Source organism: Astyanax mexicanus, chromosome 7 (assembly GCF_023375975.1).
Source record: "Astyanax mexicanus isolate ESR-SI-001 chromosome 7, AstMex3_surface, whole genome shotgun sequence".
Lineage (NCBI taxonomy): Eukaryota > Metazoa > Chordata > Actinopteri > Characiformes > Acestrorhamphidae > Astyanax > Astyanax mexicanus.
Genome location: NC_064414.1, coordinates 13,405,412 through 13,426,145, shown reverse-complemented (window position 1 = coordinate 13,426,145; position 20,734 = coordinate 13,405,412). Strand labels below are relative to the sequence as shown.

At 37.9% G+C, this 20,734-nt stretch overlaps 1 protein-coding gene across 1 annotated transcript in view; it reads right to left on the bottom strand.

Moving 5' to 3' along the window:
- The window catches only part of foxn2a (forkhead box N2a), a 44,501-nt gene that overhangs the window by 7,050 nt on the left and 16,717 nt on the right, over positions 1–20,734 (bottom strand). Inside the window, exons 2-4 of the mRNA XM_007238449.4 lie at positions 14,715–15,283; positions 389–513; positions 219–268 (exon numbers count right to left, since the gene is read on the bottom strand). Of these exons, the coding sequence (XP_007238511.1) occupies positions 219–268; positions 389–513; positions 14,715–15,269 (730 nt within the window). The 5' untranslated portion in view covers positions 15,270–15,283. The remainder of the gene's footprint in view (positions 1–218; positions 269–388; positions 514–14,714; positions 15,284–20,734) is intronic.

Genomic DNA, 20,734 nt, shown 5'->3' with positions numbered 1-20,734 from the left:
GAACACTTTTCAGTCTCTGTATCTCAGTTGCTTGTGTACCTTTTTCTACCACACTTTTACCTTCCACTCAATATTTCATTAATTTGCTCGGATACAGCACTCCTTTGTGGCTTATCCTTCTTGTGGACAACTGTCAAGAAACAGTCTTCCTCATGATTGTGTAAATGTACAAAACAAACACTATGCTCATAAGCTGAACAGAACAAGAAATGTCTCACCTTTGAGAGAGCAGCCCTGAAGAAATAGGTTACGGGAAGACGAAAAGGCACTGCCAGACAGAGAAAGAGAGGGAGACAGAAAGAGAGACAATCATAGCTAGTTAAGACAATAAAGAACAGAGAACAGAACAGATTTTTATTTAAGATCAGTGTATGTTTCTGTGTCTCACCTAGGTGGGGAAGCAGGAGGTGTACAGATGCCGTGGGGTGCAGGGAAGTGCTGTTTTTTCAGGGCTTGGATCAAATTAGGCCTGTATTCTGGGTCCACACACCACAAAGAGCCCTTCCCGTTTACCTGCCACCATCAGAAATCAAGCAGTATAAGAACAAATTAAAAATACGATGTGAGTGTGACTGCCACTTTAATTCACATTTTGTTTAGATTGTTTTTGTATTGGAGTGTACTGTTTGTGAGATTATTTTAACATTTCCTCATGTTGAAAGTGTACATGGCCGTTACCCTGCGTTTGTGCTGGCAGGTGACCATTCATTTCCCCTGGGAGGGCGCAATTTTTACCTGTGACACATTTATTTACTTTTATATGATGCATATTTGCACAAATACAGGGGCAGTTTGAAGAAATATGAAGTATTGAATAAAGCAGCTGATAGCTCAAGAGGTAGCTTTCTAGATTAGCCCCTGTACTAACCGTCAACACCAATACCTACATGCAACACATTCGAGCAGCCACAAACACACCCACGAGAGATGAACACAAACGACTTGCTGCTAGCCAGTGTGAAGGCAGGATTAGTGGTGTTTTGACTGCCAGATCACAATAATTATATTGGTAAGACCAACACGGCACTTCCAGTAGCCAGTCAGAGCAGTCAGATGACCAAAGCTTAGTACTTCTAGTGATGTAGAGGTTTTCTAAATTAGCAAATTTTCATCCTTGTGTAACATTTATCTTAATTCACTGCGTATATTAGGTGTAAGCTTTATTATATTGACAAGAACTTGGCAATACAATACATATCATGATACAGGGATTGTGATATGGTAAGCAAGCTAAATATACTGCAATTTTAGGCAACAGGAACAGTGGATATGCTGCTATCTAGTGGGTGAGGTTTAAACACAACATTAAATGAACCAGTCTGACACCAAGCATGTAAACTAGCAATTAAAAATCTATACTGTGTTTGTTAAAAAATGGTAAAACATCACAACACTTCTATACACCAATATTTTCTTACAACCCTATTTAGTTAAGTTAAGGTTATCAGACATAGATAAGATGCACATAGATATGAACAGACAGACAAACATTAACAGAAGTACACAGACAGGATCGACAAAGGCCAACACTACAAAATATATATGGGGCTTACAATTCACACGCTGTTATAAAGAAAATGCCTAGTTATATATCATACGAAATAGAGTGGAAAGTTATTCCAAATTTAGTATGTTGTGGAAACAGATGAAGTTCTCAAGTACGACCAAGTTCCATCAAATAGTTTTGTACTGTATTTTAAACTTGCAGTCATTCTCTCCAGGTTACAATGATCTGTAAGCAGGTTAAGCCAGTGTTTTATAGAAATTTGAGTTCTGTTTTTTAGCAATGGTAAAAGATATCATTAAAAAGCATCTAATATGTTTGGGTTCTGTTAATGAGATGGTATCCTTAAGTCATGCTATGATGGGATAAACAGGGATGTCCAGACCCAGGATCTCAGATAACCTGCCTGTGACCTCCGACCAGAAAACATTCGCAGACAGAGCCAAAAGGCATAAAAAATAGTTATGTATTAATTCTGGGCAGTAGGGGCATGTGTTACTTTGGCTAAATCCCATTTGATGCAGTCTGTCAATCGTGTAATCGAATCTATGACGGATTTTATATTGTATCAACTGCAGTTTTGAATTGCCTGTCATTGACATCATGTTACCACAGATGAAGTGCCAAGATTGTTGTGAGGAGCCGATTGTTTTCTTTGTAGTGTCTTTGATCTGTATATACTGAAAGAAACAGTGATCTGGTAATTTAGATTTTTTCTTAAGCATGTCAAAGGTCACGAGCAGGTCATTAATATATAACTGTCAGAGGCTGGCTACTCCTCTCTGACTCTGAGCTGTGAATGAAAAAGGTTTGTTATTGATTAGAAACATAGGGTTATTCCACAATGGGGTGTCTTCTGAAGGGGAGAAGCTGTTGAGTATTTCATTGGTCTTCCACCAAGCAGTCAGGGTGGTTTTTATTGTGTTGTATTGATAACAGCTTGTAGATTTTTATAGTTTTATCTATAAATGAAATACTGTTGATATCAAATTTCTTCAGTATTTTTTCAGTATCTAACCATGGTTGGTTAGTATTACCTATCCAGTGTCAGATGTAGAGCATTGGGTGTGATAAGAAATAGTAGTAAAAGTTTGGGGCACCAAGGCCTCCAAAATGTTAAGGTTTTTGAAGAGTAGCTACCTTGAGTAGCATTTTGTCAGCATTCTGTTAATACTACATTTAATTAAACTAAATTTATATCAAGGCCAAAGAAAGTCATAAAAGATGACACATGGAATTTACACATGCTAAATATTTGGTACTTCACCAAATTGTAGTATTATGGTCTCTTCTTTCCACTTTAAACACAGTGAGCTTCTGAATGGGTGATACAGTAAATGCATGTGTCCAGAGCGGTGGGCAGCCATCGCTGCGGCGCTCAGGGAGCAGTGAGAGTTAAGAGTCTTGCTGAACCCAAGTATCGAACCCACAACCCTGTCAACAAACAACGGTCACCATGGCTTCAGTGCAGCTTATAACTGAAACAGGTAAACTATGAGGTCATAAGCATCTGTTACTAGATAGGCATTATAAATAGAGTAACAAAAATGTAAAATATGATATCACAACATATACATTTAATTACAAACGTGATTCAAAATACATAATAATGTCTTGTCAGGATTGGCCTGCATGCATGACAATTTCCTTTTTGGACTCTAGTTTTCTTCCTACATTTCCCTCTCTCAAGAACAGTGAGAGCAGAGCACAATGCACTGATAAGACGACTCTAACTTAGCCTGCACGTCAGCATTCTTCCAGGGAGGGGCTGTGACCTTGACTAGGCTCCAAGTCTCGCTGGTCCTCCACCACTGTACATACTCATATTGTCTTAGTCCTAATCATGTGTTCATTAATATTTTACAATAGTTTACAGTTAATTATCATGTACATATTCACTTACTCAGTCATATTTTTAATAATAATTCTTCACAGCTTAAATAAGAATAATTTATTTTATGTCTTTCAATAATATAAATATAATAAACTATTTAAACAAATCAAAGGGTTAACTCTTATTACAGTTTTTGTTGAAAATATTTGAAAAAGGACATAGCATTTTGCCAGTGAACTCTGGATGGGAGGTGTTCAACTGGCTCTTTGTGATAAGCCACGCTCAAACACCCTAGCATGTTGAAATAATCAAGGGTCTGTTTGTTTGGGCCAGAGAGGGAAAAGAGACCTCAGTGTAAAAGCCATGAGACAAGAACTGATTTTATCAAATGTCAGTAATTACATTTACATGTTCACTAGCCAATATATACAATATATTTAATAATTTCAGTTGATATATGATTGTAATATCTATATTAACAATATAAAAGTCACACACAGAAAGCACTAAAAGATCAGGATATTTAAAGACATTTAAAATATTGCAGACTAAACATCGGAAGAAGCAGCTTATTAACTAATTAGCTAATTTTTCAGGCATTAAAAGCCAGAGTATACCTATTACACCAACAGAAACATAACAAAAACCTACCATTCAGAATATTTTGTTTCTAGAGCCCCATCCCATGAGTGTCATGGTGGCTTTGACGAGTTGTATGATGGTTCCACACAGTCTTCTTTAACATTTTTTTTTTTAGAATTGTTCATCTGACGGGAACCCATCAATAGGCTTCTGCAGTAGGGGGCTTTATCAGAACACATCCACTTTTATTTTTGTCATTTAAAGGGTCCCTAGTCAGGATTGATGTCTGCCATAACCAAAACAGGGCAGGAACACAGGGCTAATTCTAAAACAGCATGAATGTTTTAGAACCTATAACACACTTATTGGACTCATCATATTTGAGTTGATACCAGAGAGCAACACTAACTGTTATCAATCTGTTAATAATGGACTAATTCTACTGACTACCAAACCGGAGTTAACCACACATTACAATGAACTGGCTTACAGGTAAGACTGGAGAAATCCTAACCAGGGAAAGTGAGCAGGGGCAAGAATTCAAGCTAAGCCAGCTACAATTTATTGTGTATGCTAACAGTACCTTGCCCTGAGGAGGCAAGAAGCAGAGTATATTTGCTTTGTTACATTATTTAAGTAAATTATTTAAGAGAACCCCTCCAGAATCTTCCAGGACTTTTGTGGACTTTGAGGTATGCTTAGGATAACTGTCCGGTTGAAAGGTCCAATGATGTCCAAGCATCAGTTTTCTCACAGAAGAAATGATTGGTACTTGGTAGAAACTAGAGTTCGGTACTTGACTGAATCCATTTACCCTCTAGATTTCAAGTGCAGGAAAAATCAAAGCAGTCCAGAGCATCACTATATGTAGGGAGTTCTTTTCATTGCTTTATTCTTTCTCCCCAGACATTACACTGACCCCTAGGACTGAAAAGTTTTGTTTGAAGTCATGTTTTGTTCAACGCAGCACAAAACAGAATGGTTTATTTGTGCAATCTGAAACCTCAGGGTCTACTGCCATCAAATCCTGCATTTGTGCAAGATAATGATCACTTTCCTGAACATGTCGGACAACACTCATGCTGTAATTATAACATGCAATCAAAAATCACATTCAACAAACTTCTAACCAGTCCAACTGGGTATTTTATCTTAAACAGACATGATATAACAAATGAATCCTCGGATGTGCCACCTTAAATGTGCAAATGCGTGCACTTGTAAGGGGTTCTAAATTTAGATAAAACCCTTTTATTACAGGAGAAATGCAATGTGAAACAGACTTGGAATGCCGTGAAACTAAATAGCGATTTCTTTGCATGGGCAACTCCATGTCCCAAACACTAGCATTGCAAGCCTGTTGGGAGCATAAGCTGAAAGCACTGTATTTTGGAATGCTGGGATGCCGGGGTGAAAGAGGTCAAATGTTTGCAGCTTTGTTTTGGGCCACAGTTTAAAAGCATTAAGATAATAGGGTTGCTGTCTGCTCACAGACTTGAAAAACAGAACAACACTAATGACTAAAATAAACATTTCTGATAAAATAAACACAAGAAAACACAAGGGTTGATATCAATTTCACCAAAAATGATTGTCTTTCGTCTAATCGATATCGACAGGACTATTAGACAGCCTCCCGTGCCCTGGATACTCTGCTTGCTGTCCTTTGAAATGGACCTCACAAACGTGCATACTGCCTAGAGGAACTAATGTGTGTTAATGATTCTGCAAAACACCATCAGCATGCCATATGACACTGCTTATCTTTATTAAACATTTTGATGCCTCACAGAATGCACTATTGCAATGCTAAGAGCATATCAATAATGTAGTGCATAAGGCATTATTACTTGAGACTGATGACTTGCATCTATAGCTTTCTTTATCTTGTTGAATACTGAGAGTGCAACTAAGCCCCAAGCACCCATGTTAGAAAGTTGCAGTCTCCCTGAAACTTTCCCTGCTACCTGACCTGCAACTTGACCAGAGCACCACACCCTCAGCAGATGTCATGCCATTGAGAAAACAGCAGTGTCCCTGACCGTGTTTACAGCATCTATGTGGAAACAGCAGATCAAAGTCTCACAAAACAAGGGCCCAGAACTGGTAAGTGGACATAACAAAACTTTGGTAAACTGAATAAGCTTGCTCATGAATATCATCCTGCCCCGTCCACTTCAAATAAAAACAGTCTGATTTCCGGACACACTTATCCAATTATGTGAGCTCAGGACCAGCAGCATTAAAATCATACACAGGCAACCTTAATGATGTGTGTGTCCCATTTAAATTGAAAATATTTGGACAGGTGTTAGTGTATCTCTTTTAAACGTGGACATTTAAAAACAGTTTTTCAGTTCAGTACCACTGTCTACACCCCCAATACTACTCTTTGTGGTTACAGTAACTCCATGGTCTGACCATGGTTCTATCCTATTTTATGTTGCTTGTTGGCCCGAACGGGTTGCTGGGTTGAGTTGCATTTCTGCCTTCACCTACAAGCCTCTGCGTGACCCATCTGTGACCAGTCACTGATCTCACGTTATAATGCCAGCTCTCTGTGAAGGGGTTAGGTCTGAGCTGCAGCACTGTGCTTGTGTGAAATTTTTTTTGAAGAAGCTGGCAGCATTCTCTGAAGTCAGGCTGGAACCGTCCTGCTGCAATAAAGCTTGCATTGTGCACAGGCTTTACACAGTTATCCCGAGTGAGAGACGTGTATTTTTACAATTATGCACGAAGGGGATCTGGGCATTATAAAGCACAATCTACATGGCAGAGAACGACTATGGACAAATTCAAAGCCTGCCTGGTAAGTGTCAAATAGGTCACCACAGATCTTTGCCATCTCAGCCATGGAAGCACCTGTAGGTTATTGCAGAATGTTACTATGTGAAATGGCCTCCAGATGGGCTATAGAATAAATTCCCTAACTCAAAAGCACCCTGAGGCAAACAATGCTTTAACCAGTCCCCAATACCAGCATCAGGGCACACCTTGCCCAAGGCTGATCTTTTAAACAGGCCATTTATCTGATTTATTTACATTACACAGCCACACAGCATTCAAATATTGGAGTGTCCCAGGCCTCCATCATGCTGAGCAGGGAGTTCTTGCTACCACGTAAAAGACGTTGCCCCTTCATGTCCTGGATGCTTTTCCCTTTGGTCAGCACAACCAGCAGCACAACCAGACTAAACAGGCCAGAGAACTGTTAACCACCAAAGGCCTAACTTTTTTGACTAGTAATTATAACACCATAACCTCTACTGCTTTAAAATGAAAGAAACAGACGAATTAAGATTAAAATTAAAATGCCTTTTAAATAACCAAAAGATGTTTAAATGTGGTGATATTTAGTAAGTAAATGTGTAATCTGTTGTGTCCATCACTTTTGAAGTTGAGTGTACAAATTAACAACTAGTCAACACTGAAATGTGGAGATTTTTTTTTTTTGAGTAAATCTTTTTATTGTCTGTTTTGCATTGTCATTGAACATTGGGGAGCGCAGTAAATACAGCATATTAAGTAGCATTGTTCTGGTTCACAGAATATAACACACAAACAGTTCACAAAGTAAATAAAATAAATAAATTAATGTGAAGTAAAAAAAAAAAAATAATAATAATAATAATAATAGAAAAATATATAAATAAATAAATACAAATAACTAAATGAAAAAAAAAAACATTCCTCGGACACACAACATAAAGACATGTGTAAATTCTTAGTGTAATTTTGATTAAGGAGAATGTTCCAAGCTTTGAGTATAGGGAGAAAAATTTTACCATTATTCTGGAATTGCAGCAAGTGAAAGATTATCCATGAAAGTGAAAAAGGGCTGCCATGATTTTTTACATTTTGAAAGAGAACCATTCAGAGTGCATCGAATTCGTGTGCTATACCGAAGGACATCCCTAATCCATTCAGAATACATAGGTGGAACCGAAAGTTTTCACTTCAATAAAATGAACTGTCTTGCCAACAAAGTCACAAAGGCTACAAAATCAGAGTGATGTTTTGACATTAACAAGGCAGATGGAAGGACACCAAATATTGCTGTAACGGGGTTAGGATCCAGCTGTATCTCAAAAACCTCAGATAATGTTGAGAAGATTTCAGTCCAAAACTTGAACAGTGATGGGCATAGCCAGAACATGTGTATTAGGGAGGCAGTGTCTCGATGGCAGCGATCACATAATGGGTCTGTATCTGGATAAATTTTGTTAAGTCTGGCTTTAGTCCAATACACTCGGTGAAAGAGTTTACATTGAATCATTCCATGCTTAGCACAGAAGGAGGATGAATGAATTCTGTATAATATTTGTTGCCACTCATCCTCAGTTAAGAGTACATCTAGATCCTTCTCCCATTGCTTTCCCATTGATTTCTTAAACATGTAGCTTGAACCGAACTAATTAAGTTATAAAGTTGAGAAATCATTTTTTGAAATATTGGCAGTGGTTTTAGAAACGTGTCGAGTGCCGTGGGTTCAGGGGCTGAGGGAAACTGGGGATTTACAGAGCTGGCAAAACTACGTACTTGAAGGTAACGGAAAAAGTTATTTTTATGGACTGAGAACTTTTCTACTAAATACTGAAAAGATACAAAAGTGCCCTCGACATATAAATCGTGCAGTGTTTTAATCCCTGCCCTATCCCAATCAAGAGTAGATGGAAGGAAGAGATGGTTTGAGATAAGTGGGCAAGACAGGGAGAGATTTTGAAAATTAAAATGCCTTCTAAACTGTTTCCAAATTTTCACAGATGATTTAACAACTGTGTTTTAATAGTGGTGGGAGCCTTATGGTCTAAAGGGGTATATAAAATAGCATATAAAGAAAAAGGATGACAATAGGCAGCTTCCAAATGTAGCCATTCTGGGGGAGAATGAAATGAATTGTAACTAATCCAGAACTGCAATGCACGTAAATTGGCTGCCCAATAATAGAATTGTATATGTGGAAGTGCCATACCGCCTAATGATTTCGTTTGTTGCAATAATGATTTACGTAATCGAGGGGGCCTTTTGTTCCAAATGAATTCCAAAATTAAGGTATCTAATTTTCGAAAAAATAATTTAGGAATAAAAATAGGTAGGGTCTGAAAGAGATATGATGCATGATTGCGGCTAAAGATAATGGTAATAAGGACCAGCGGGCTAAATCTTTTTTTAATGGAGGTTATTAGGGGACAGAAATTACATTTAAAGAGATTCTCAAATTTATCTGTGATAGAAACTCCAAGATACTTAAATTTATCATGTACTACTTTAAAAGGCAGGGTATGTAGTGAGTATTTGGTGGCAGCTGAATTGAGGGGGAATAATTCACTTTTGGACAGATTTAATTTGTATCCCGAAATAGAACTAAAAGAATCAAGGATTGACAGTATAGTGGGTATTGAAGTGGGTAAATTGGAGACATAAATAAGCGAATCATCTGCGTAAAGTGAGAGCTTTTGCTCCCTATTATGTCTGAATATACTAGTTATGTTGCCGTTAGATCTCAGCGCCTCGGCAAGAGGTTCTATGGCCACCGCAAACAATAACGGACTCAATGGGCAGCCTTGCCTTGGTGATCTTTGGAGTGGGAAGTAAACAGAATTAAGATTATTGGTCCTAACTTATGATTTCCTCCTCTGTTATGGGTTCATCCATTTCCATAGTTTGGTCTGCGCTCAGAGTTGGTAGTTTAAATTTACTGAAAAAATTGTCCAGTGCCAAATTATCACAAGGGCGTTCTGATGTATACAATGAAACATAAAACTGTCTAAACTGGTCATTTATAAGTCTAGGATCTGATGTAATATCGGTAGGAGTTTGAATTTGATTTATTTGTCTAGCTACAGCGTGCTGCCTTAGTTGGTGCGCTAACAGTTTACCTGATTTTTTCCCAGTTTACCTGTTCATAATGAGTGGCCCTAGATTTGAGCAATAATTCCTCCACATAATTTGTGCATAGAAGATCAAACTCTGTGTGGAGACTGAGCCGTTTTTTATATATCTGGGGGTCAGGAGAATTAGCCAGCATGCCATCTAAGTCTGAGATCTGTTGAGTGAGCTCCGATATTTTTCTTCTTCTTATGTAATTTTCATACTTTGTAAATGCAATAATTTGTCCTCTGATATAAACTTTTAACGTCTCCCATAAAGTAGAGGGTGATACCCCAGGGGTCTTATTCACACTAATGAAAAAATCCATTTCCGCAGTGATAACTTTGACAAATCTATCATCTGATAGTAAACGGTTGTTAAAACGCCATGGTGCTTTTGGAGAAAAATCCTGAGGAACAGATAAAGTCAATATGAGAGGGGCATGGTCAGAAAGAACTATGGCATTGTACATACAATCCTGAACCTGTGACAAAAGCCTATTATCTACTAAAAAATAATCTATCCGAGTAAATGCTTGGTGGACATTTGAATAAAAAGAATACTGTTTAGGGGGTTGAGATATCGCCAAACATCCGTTAAACCAAAATCATTCATGAATGTTTTAATGGTTTGGGCAGACTTGGATAATGTATTGGTCTTGGTGGAGGACCTGTCCATCTTCGGATCTAACCAGCAATTAAAATCTCCACCTACCACCACGTGTCTTGTTGACAAGTCCGGTAGGTTGGCAAAAACTTCACCAAAGAAATGTTCATTATCCCAGTTAGGGCCATAGATATTAACTAAAGTGACATGTGTATTATAAATTCTCCCAGTGACCACAACATACCTACCACACGAATCTGCTATAATATCAGAAGCTCTGAATGGTACTGCTTTATGTATAAGAATAGCAACGCCTCTAGCTTTAGCATTAAATGTACTGTGAAATATTTGACCTACCCAGCCTTTACGGAGTTTATTATGATCCAATTTCTTTAGATGCGTTTCCTGCAGGAAAACAATCTGAGCTCCAAGATGCTGCAAATGATGTAGTATTTTGCTACGTTTAATTGGTTGGTTAAGACCCTTAACATTCCAGCTAATGAACTTGATATCACGTTCTCCCTGTTGTCTTACATTATCAATCACTTCCATACTGCAAAGTGCAGATATTGATTATTGTATATTGACAATCGAGAGTGCCGAGGATTAAAAAAAAACAACAAATATATATTTAAAACCAAAAAAAAACAGAGAGAAACAGAGAGAATCAGAGAAAAACAGAGAGAAACAAATAACTAAAAAAACGTGTTTGATAGGCTTGTATAAGAACTCCTAAGAACCTAAACTGCATGCGGCGAGAATCTTGCTCCCCACCCTCTATCCCCCCTCCCCACTGCTGAAGTATCTCCCCAAACGAGATACGCGCAAAACTACCCTCCCCTTTCATAACTGCGATAAGACGCAAAGGATGGCCGTACCAACTAAACATTCCCTCACCCCTATTCCATTAGGGCAGTGGATCATGACACATGATAAGCATAATTTTTTCCCAACAATGAAAAAGAAAATAGCATTAATGCCGTAACCTTATAACAAGCAGAAAGGTTCACCTTTATCTGGGCTAAGATTAGTATAACCAAATTACAGGTTACAGGGCCGTACTTAACCCGCAGAGTAATAAGTTACCTGTACATGTCCATATCAAGTCCACAAGGTGATAACCTGCTGCGATGTGCACCTTTATGTTCTAAAAAAAAAAAAAGTTCAGTCTTTCCCACCTGCGGCCGGTGCTAGTGACTTTAAATCCTTCTGTATGAACTCCTACGCTGCCAGCGGGTCCTCGAATTTACGAACTCGTCCATCTGGGAGAGTGATCCTTAGTTCCGCTGGGAAATAAAGCCCTGTGTAAAGACCTGTGTAATCCCGGAGCTGGCGCTTAACTTTGCTGAACTCGGCTCGTTTTTTGGCCACGGAGCTGGTGAAATCAGGAAAGATGCACAGTCTCTTACCCTGGTATTGTAAGGTTGAGACTTCTCTTGCACGTCGTAGAATCAGCTCACGGGTCTGGTAGAGATGAACTCTAATCACAAATGGTCGCGGGGGTTCGTCGCTATTGGGTTTGGCGCAGAGAGATCTGTGTGCCCGGTCTAACATGGGTTTCTCCTCCAGATGAAGCAGCTCTTGCAACAGCTCACCAACAAATTCAGTTGGACGAGGTCCTTCTGCTCCCTCCATAACACCAAATAAACGGAGATTATTCAGCCTCTGACGCCCTTCTTAGTCCTCACATTTTGTTGTTAGTGCCTTGACTTCTGCCTGGAGCGAGAGCAGAGACGACTCCATCTTGGTTATAGCGTCACTGTGAGAGGAGGCTGTCTGCGAAAGTTCGGTCAAAACTTCATTATGGCCATCGATCCTCTTGGTCAGTGAGTCAATGGAAGAACGAAGCTCCGCGGTTAGCCCGTCAATCTTACCACATATTTCTTGACTCATCGTACTTATTGCTTTCTGGAAGGACTCGTAGCTCAGAATGCCCTCCGGTCCGGCACTCTCAGACTGCGGTGAAGCTGAAGAGTCGACCGCCGTGGTCTTGCCGCGGCCTGTACAAGATGACTCCGACTTGGGACGATTAGACCCATAGTAGACCGCGCCGCACACACGGTATGATGTTAAAGTGTCCAAAAGTTCACAGAGACCAAACTTTGGTGTATAAATATGAAAAAAGGTGCACAAAAAAGTGAAATTAGCCCACTGCCCCACGGAGCTGATCAGTTAGGCGTCATACCCGTATGTGCCCCTAGCGGCCACCCCCGAGATATTTTTTTATAATTAAACATAAAACAATAAAGATAATATTGACTAATCATTGCAGCCACAGAAGGCACCTGATGGCATGCTACTTGCCTACTCTGCCTCCATGTTGTATCGCTGAGGACAAGTCCTAGATTAACTCCTCCATGTGACGCTCAGTGAGTTTCCAAAAGACTTTGTGACTTATTTTATGTTTGATTTGAGAGAGGGGGCTGTGTCTAACAGTCTACCCTGTGCTGCATTGTTGTTCTGGCTTGTGTGGGAATGCAGTGTGTAGAAAGCACTGAGCAAAGAGAGCTCAGGCTAACAGTAACTTCATGTGGACTTGATTAATTACAAACACAATAGCTGTTCTATTAGATACACTGAGGAGATTTACCCAATTTAACAGTCAGTTACATCTGCCTATACCAAACTAACAGACTACCTAATTTTGCTGATCAGTTCCACCAGTTTAATAGATTTAATTGTTAGTGATGTTAACAAAATGCTTTTTTCTTAGAAGCATATTTCCAAATATGACTACAACCCCTGGCAAAAATTATGGAATTTCCAGCCTCGGAGAATGTTCATTCAGTTGTTTAATCTTGTAGAAAAAAAGCAGATCACAGACATGACACAAAACTAAAGTTATTTCAAATGGCAACTTTCTGGCTTTAGGAAACACTAAAAGAAATCAAGAAAAAAATGTGTGGCAGTCAGTAACTTAATTATTTAGACCAAGCAGAGGGAAAAATGATAGAATCACTCAATTCTGTGGAAAAAAATATGGAATCATTAAAAACAAACAAACAAAAGAACACTCAAACACATCACTAGTATTTTGTTGGCTTTTATAACAGCTTGCAGTATCTGAGGCATGGACTTAGTGAGTGACAAACAGTACTCACCATCAATCTGCCTCCAATTTTCTCTGATTGCTGTTGCCAGATGTGTTTTTCAGCCTCTGAGGTGGGTAATTCCTTAATTTTTGCCAGGGGTTGTATATGACACATAGGTGACCATTTATGAACAGTCTCCTTAAATCTGTAAATGTCAGGAAACTGCTGCTCTGAGCTTATAATGGCAGTTATCAGGCAGAAATCAAGCCTAGTTTTAGAAACGTGATTTAAATACATTGAGGAGTGTGTACTTATACTTGTATCTTTTATTTAAGTATGTTGCCAGTGCCATTAACCATTCAGCAAAGCATTTTTCTCACAAATCCTCCATGAATGGAAATTGTTCCATTCTGAGGCAAAATCATAGGGTTGTAAACAGGCTTGTTAAACAACATCTGAGCAGCATTAAATCCACTTACTTATTATACATTAAACAACAACAAAATAACTGAATAAAAAGAAATGAATTTCTTAGTCATAAATGCAGCAAGAGCCTTAAACAGAAAAACAAGGGGGAATGAAGATGAAAATAGACGGGCTTTCTAACCAAACATGAAGATAGTAACAATAGTGTAGCGTGTGCACTAATCATCTTCCTTAAACCTGTCTGTCATAGGGGTAAGAATCATCTCACGATACTTCACCCATGATACTCGATCTATCACTAAACAATTCTCTATGATACTTCACAGCATCTGTGTGTTACTGAAGAGGATAAAACACATTAAGAAATACATTAAAAACTAATTCTGGATTTATTGGTGTCAGTTTCACAGAATTTCACAACCAATATTCTTCACCACAGGTTTACCCTATTCATTTGATTAATATCACCACTTGAAGTAATAAAGCAGTAACTTTAGTAAATTAAATTGGGGGCAAGGCTTGGGAGGGAGTTTAGAGCACATATGTTTCAATAAAAATATAGATATTTAATGCCACATATCTATAATGTATTTTAAACGAAAACAATATATCATGGATATGGATTTTTAGTTCCACCTCTAGTCTGTCATCCTCACTACCTACACGAATAACTACATGTAACTATACATGAATAAAAATATTTTTCTTAATGTGCATGTTTTTTTTTTTTTTTTTAACAAGCCTACAGCCAATTCAGACCTATCAAAATAACATACATTTTTGGTGATTATTACGCAAATGATGTTTGTTCAATTATACGTTATTACCCAAGCTTATGATCTAAAGAGGCTGAGCTTACCTTTCCAAGGCTCTTCTCCACCTTACGGAAGCACTTGTTGAGAGACAGGTTGTGGCGTACTGAATTCTTCCATCCAGTGGGAGCGCTTGAGAAGTAGGGGAAGTGCTCCAGAATCCAGCCGTAGATGTCCTTCACAGGCAGTGACTTGCTAGGGGACTGCTCAATGGCCATGTAAATGAGCAGAGAGAAAGAGAACGGAGGCTTGGACTTGAGCGAGTGTCTGTCTCCCGCACCAGATGACAGGGAGGAGGCAGATGAGGCAGCTAAGCTTGCGGATTCACCCTCAATGTCAAAGAGTGGGCTGGGGCTGGCCTGGGCCACTGGTCCACCGAGTGTAAAGTTCTGCAGGAGGTTCTCATGGAGCCAGTTGAGGTTGGTCAGCTCCTCATCGTCTGTGCTCGAAGTGCGGTCTAAACTGGTTGCCAGAGGGCTAGAAGCACACTCGGCCTCGGGCAGCGTACCCACCCCACACAACCCCCGCAAGCCAACTCTATCCTCCAGCACGGCTGGAGATTCTGCCTTCTTTTCTGGTGACATCCCAATGATTGGACCCATTAAACCAAAGAGGTCTGCACAAAAAGAAAAAAGATAAATATTTCAGGTTCAGGTTCAGATACTGACATTTATTCATAAGAAAACAGCAGGGGAAAGAAAACACATAAAAGTGATGTGTATTAAAATACTAGATGTATAACAAGATGAGACAATGCATCACAATGGAAAAATGTGACTGCAATCATGAGAACAGACAATCCCATATTCTGTTTATTATGCGATTATTGTTTTAACAACAGAGGCTGGAATACCACTACTGCAGGCCAGAGGACATGTCAATAATTTTAGACTGAAGTGAAACACACTATCGCTTTTTGATGTCAGTCACTGTCAAGCAGCCAGAGTCAGCAGTCCAATTTTTTGTTGCAGCCTCCTAAAGAAGTTTGTTACGTGGTGACACAGATAGTTTGACTAAGGTTCTGCCGACTCGCACCCAGACAAACTCACGCCGCAACTGGATGATTCTTTATCACTCCTGGCCCACAAGAGCCCAAACCTGGAGAGCAAAAACACGTGCTGCCGGCTACTAGGTCAAAGATAATAGAAATGAGAGATCCTTTAGTCAGGACTCAATGCTTTTAAACACTTTGGAAAAGATAAAAAAAAAATTGTTAGAGAAACGTATTACAATTCCTTCCTTCCTTTAAAATTTTAAGAGTTTTAGCTTGTTTAAGCTTAAACAGTACTTATGAATAATAAATAGAACACACACAAATATTTATACAGAGATCATTTTTATACAAGGTGCATTCTGCATTGTTCAGACACTTAAGAATTACATTTTTTTTTTGTCAGCAGAGTGCATCACTGCACCCTACAAAATACTCATCTCTCTCCTCTCTCTCTCTCTTACTCTAATCAAGGGTCAGTGAGGAGCTCTCCTCAAGCACAGAACATGATTTTTATCCCTCCTCTCATCCACGCCCTCCTCCTCATACAGCTGTTAAATCAGCCTTCAAGATAAAATCTAACCACATCACCCCAGCCATGCTCAGAGAATCCATTAAGCTGAATCAATAAAAATAATACTACACAATGTAATAAACACTGTATTTTAGGTGTTAAAATAGTTCAACAAATAAAAATAGTTTAAAACAGTAACAAACCAAGACTTTGAATTTTAAATTAATAAAGAGCATATCATTTAATGCATAATTATAAATATTATTATATATAATAATATAATAATATAATAATAATATATATATATATATATATATATATATATATATATATATATATATATATATATATATATATATATATATATTGTATCATTTTCTTTTGTGTTATCGATACATAGCATCAAATTGATAGATTTTTTTCTGCAAGCTGACATTACACAGTTTAAAAGGATTTTAGTGCAACGTAGTTCTAGTGTCTTCTACAGAGCCATTTTAAAAGCAGCAGAAGTATACTTATTTATGGCAGTTTATATCTATTTTGCAACATTCTAACAATAATGCCACACTTGGCTGCAGTCAGTGTATGTGTTTACGAGACACAAGCAAGCTAAGCTGTACACTTTGTTGTATACTTTTAATACTGGTTGTTTAACTGTAAAACTGAAACCAACAAATCCATAATTTCTCCTATTTGCTTATTTTGTTGTGAGTGCTGACTTACTTTCCTAAACCTCAGGATTTTTTTTTCAGAAAATAAAAGGTCTTGAATCTTTACTATAAACTTAATATCATAACAGAATTTGTGACTTTTAATGCTTCTAGGCTTGAGGATTCTGCCTTCTTCTATGCATTCTCACACTTTTATACTATGGCTCAACCAATCAGATTGCATCACATTAAAGCAATTACATTACTAAGTGTTTATATTACTCAAATTCAAAAGCTACAATTATTCATACACTAGGTATACAACTTGTTTTAAACATGTAAAAGTTCTGTTACAAATATTAATGAAGAATTAAATCCAAATTTACAACATACATTTTCAATTAAAACAAAACAAACAGCTCTCACATGAGTAATTTATACTCTTTAATTTTAGAATTGTCTTGTGATATGTCGAGTAGCACAGCATATTGTGATAATATTATTATCATGGGCAAAATATTGAAAAAAATGGATGCCCTGTGATTCCCACTCATACAGTGTGTGTGTGTGTGTGTGTGTGTGTGTGTGTGTGTGTTTCAACTAACATCTGATAACCCACTGTTAAATCCATCTGCACAAATATTATGCTCGTATGGGGGGTGAGCCCTGGTCACAGCATTAAGGGAGAAAGCAGGTCAGTGGCGTTAAGAGAGAATCACCCAGTGCCTCCTGTCTACTCACACCAAGCTTAAATCTATGCCCTCAATGTCACCATGACAACCCAGCTTTCACTTCAATTAGAGGGTGGGCGGGGTGGTGTCAGGGAGAGCTTGGAGGTCTGAACTAAACGAGTGCAGGGGAAAGTCCATTCAGCTCAGCCATCCACCACATCCATCATCTTCCACTTCATCCTCCCCCTCAGACACACAGCAGTGCAGAGATACACCAGACACACCAGACTGAGCCTGGGGGGTGGGGTCATGGTGCAGGATTTCACTAGTGGCTTTAGGGTGAAACTGGGTCACACCCATTCATGGTCAGTCTGAAAGCAGAGCAATGTGTGAGAGACAGGATGAAGACAGGTAGACAGAGAAGACCACTCCAGAGAAGCTGGTGGTCTGGTTAAATGGATGAGAGCTGGCTGATTCAAGTATAGACCTGTTAAAATGTTTTTTTTTTCAGATGATATTATTTCAGAAATAATTGCAATTGGAATTAAAATTATAAATTAAAGGACCACCACAGAACAGCTATTATTATTTGGGTGGTGGGTAGGGCTGGACCCGAATATTCAGGTATTCAGATATTCGCTCAGTGAGTAGGTATTCGGTTTTTAATTTTGGTATTCAGATATTTGTCTTTTTCCTTTTCTTAGCTCCACCTCGCGCTAACATCACACATTCGTTCCGGTTAATGGCGGTAGTGCTGTGCGAAATGACGATAAATATCGTGGAGACGGTAGAAAAGTGTCTATTGTGCTACTTACCTCCTATCGTCCCTATTGTTTCTACAGTAATTTCATCAATTTTCCATGCAAATATGTAAAGTAGGCTAAGATGAAATGTATTGGCGTTAGGGTTGGGTTTCTATTATGGTTTTCTATTTTTGGTGAGGATCTTGGGCCGATTTTATGTGGTACATGGCGCTCTTTTACGTATTTTTACATTTTAATTATTTCACTAGAACAGTCACGATGCTGCTGCTCCTTCGTTCTATAGGTGTTGCGTCTCATAGCGCAGGTAAAGCTTTATATTCTGTCTTTAAGCTACTGCTTTGAGTGTACAGTATTTCATATATATATTCGATTGTATTTCTTTTAGCATTTTGAGCTTAGTTTAGGTGGTTATTTTCCTATTTAATATCTATTTTTCTGTTTTTATTAAATGTTGTTATTAGCTTAATAGCTTCTAGCTTGTTGCTGCCTTCTTTGTTATTTAGCATACAGAACGTCTCACTGGTCTTTTAAATGAATGTTGATTTATTCATTTAATAGCTGAGAGCTCATCCGCACGTTTGAATGGTTTGTCCTGTAGGAAAACACACGTAATTTATATGCTGACAGTGTTATCTGACTGGCAGGCTGAGAGACTGCATGACATGCAGCCCGTAAGCAGTAAACGCGGGGATGAGTGCGTCACTTTTCTCGGGCCGGGTCGGGCTCCAAGAAATAGTCTGTAATGTAGTCATCTCTTTTTTAATACTATATTTATTTTATATAAAGCTATGGTATGATAATCACCATGTAGCTAAGTAACAAAGTATTATTGTTAACGAAAATTAACGAAATAACGAAAACTGAAAGTGAAAGTTTTCCTTAACTGAAACGGTAATTATTAAAAGAAAAAACTAAAATGAACTGAAATTACAGACTGAAAACCTTTTGTTTGTTAATTTATTTATAATTTATTTATATAAATGTGGTATATCATGATATATATCGTTATCGTGATATAAAAAATTCCATATCGTGATATATGATTTTTCCCATATCGCCCAGCACTAAATGTCAAGAAGCCAGAGATGCTCACAAGTCTTTGTGCATGAGTCCGAGTCAAGTCTCAATTCTCTTCTGGATCTGGCTGGATTTTTTCTGCTGCATTTGACGGAAAGTCTAGCAGCTCCTCAGTCAGAGAACAGTGTCAGCATATAAATCACGTGCGTTTTCCTACAGGACAAACCATTTAAAAGTGCAGATGAGCTCCTTAAAAATTACACAGTGTCTGTCTGGCTTAAAATAGTTAGGTACAGCTATAAAATTAATAAATCAACATTCATTAAAAAGATCAGTGAGAAGTTCTGTATGCTAAATAATAAATAATCTAGCAACAAGTTAGAACCTTATAAGCTAATAACATTTAATAATAACAGAAAAATATATATGAAATTTGAAAATAACTAACTAAAGTAAGCTTAAAATGCTCTAAAAAATAATAATAATAATCTAACGAATTCCAAAATATGAATTCGAAATATTGAATTGCAGCAGTAGAAAACATAAATGAATACTTAAAAAACCCCAAATGATAGAACAGAATAAACTAAAAAAATAATGCTAAAAGAAATAAAATCAAATAAATTTCAAAATATAAATTCAAAATATGGAACTGCATTGAAGTGCTTATATATATATATATATATATATATATATATATATATATATATATATATATATATATATATATAAAATCACAGATCATTTTCTTGAGCTCGACCTCCCGAGGAAAGGGTGGGAATTTTTTTTTTTTTCGGGGCCGGAGGTCCGTGAAAATTTTTGCGATGGATTAAGGGGGCCGTGAGTTCCATTTTTTTTCGTACTTTAATCTGTTTAATCCGTCTTTTTAAAAATGAATATTCGAATATTCGCTAACAATCAGTGCCGAATATCCGGAGCTCAAAAAACGCTATTCGAACTGCATTGATTAGCACTAGTACTGGGCACTCTAAACTACTGGTTTATTGGGTATACCGCGGGGTGAACCTGAACCAGTATGCATTTCTCTCATACCGCCACACCACTAGAGGCGCTGCGAAGCACATTTGGAGTCAAAGACTGGTCTAGCACTGTTCTGCCTGGAGAGAAATAAGAGACAGCTTCTGCTTCTCACTGTATGAGTGTTTTATCTCAGTAAAATAGAGCAGAAATTATAGCCCTTTCAAATATATTATTACTGTAGCTAAAAGGATGATTTGAATGTATTTTTTGACTGGAGAAAGAAGGGAATTGTGGCTGATTTTAATACTGTAATGCCTATAATGGCTTCAGGAATAACAGATTGTAAATTTATATTAAACTTGTGCAATAGAGCTTTTGAGAAATATCTCTTTGAATACTTGAACATATTTTATGTCGATCTATAGTGTTTATGGAACCATTTCTAATATGTTTTATATTTTGTAAAGGAAGTTGTTAAA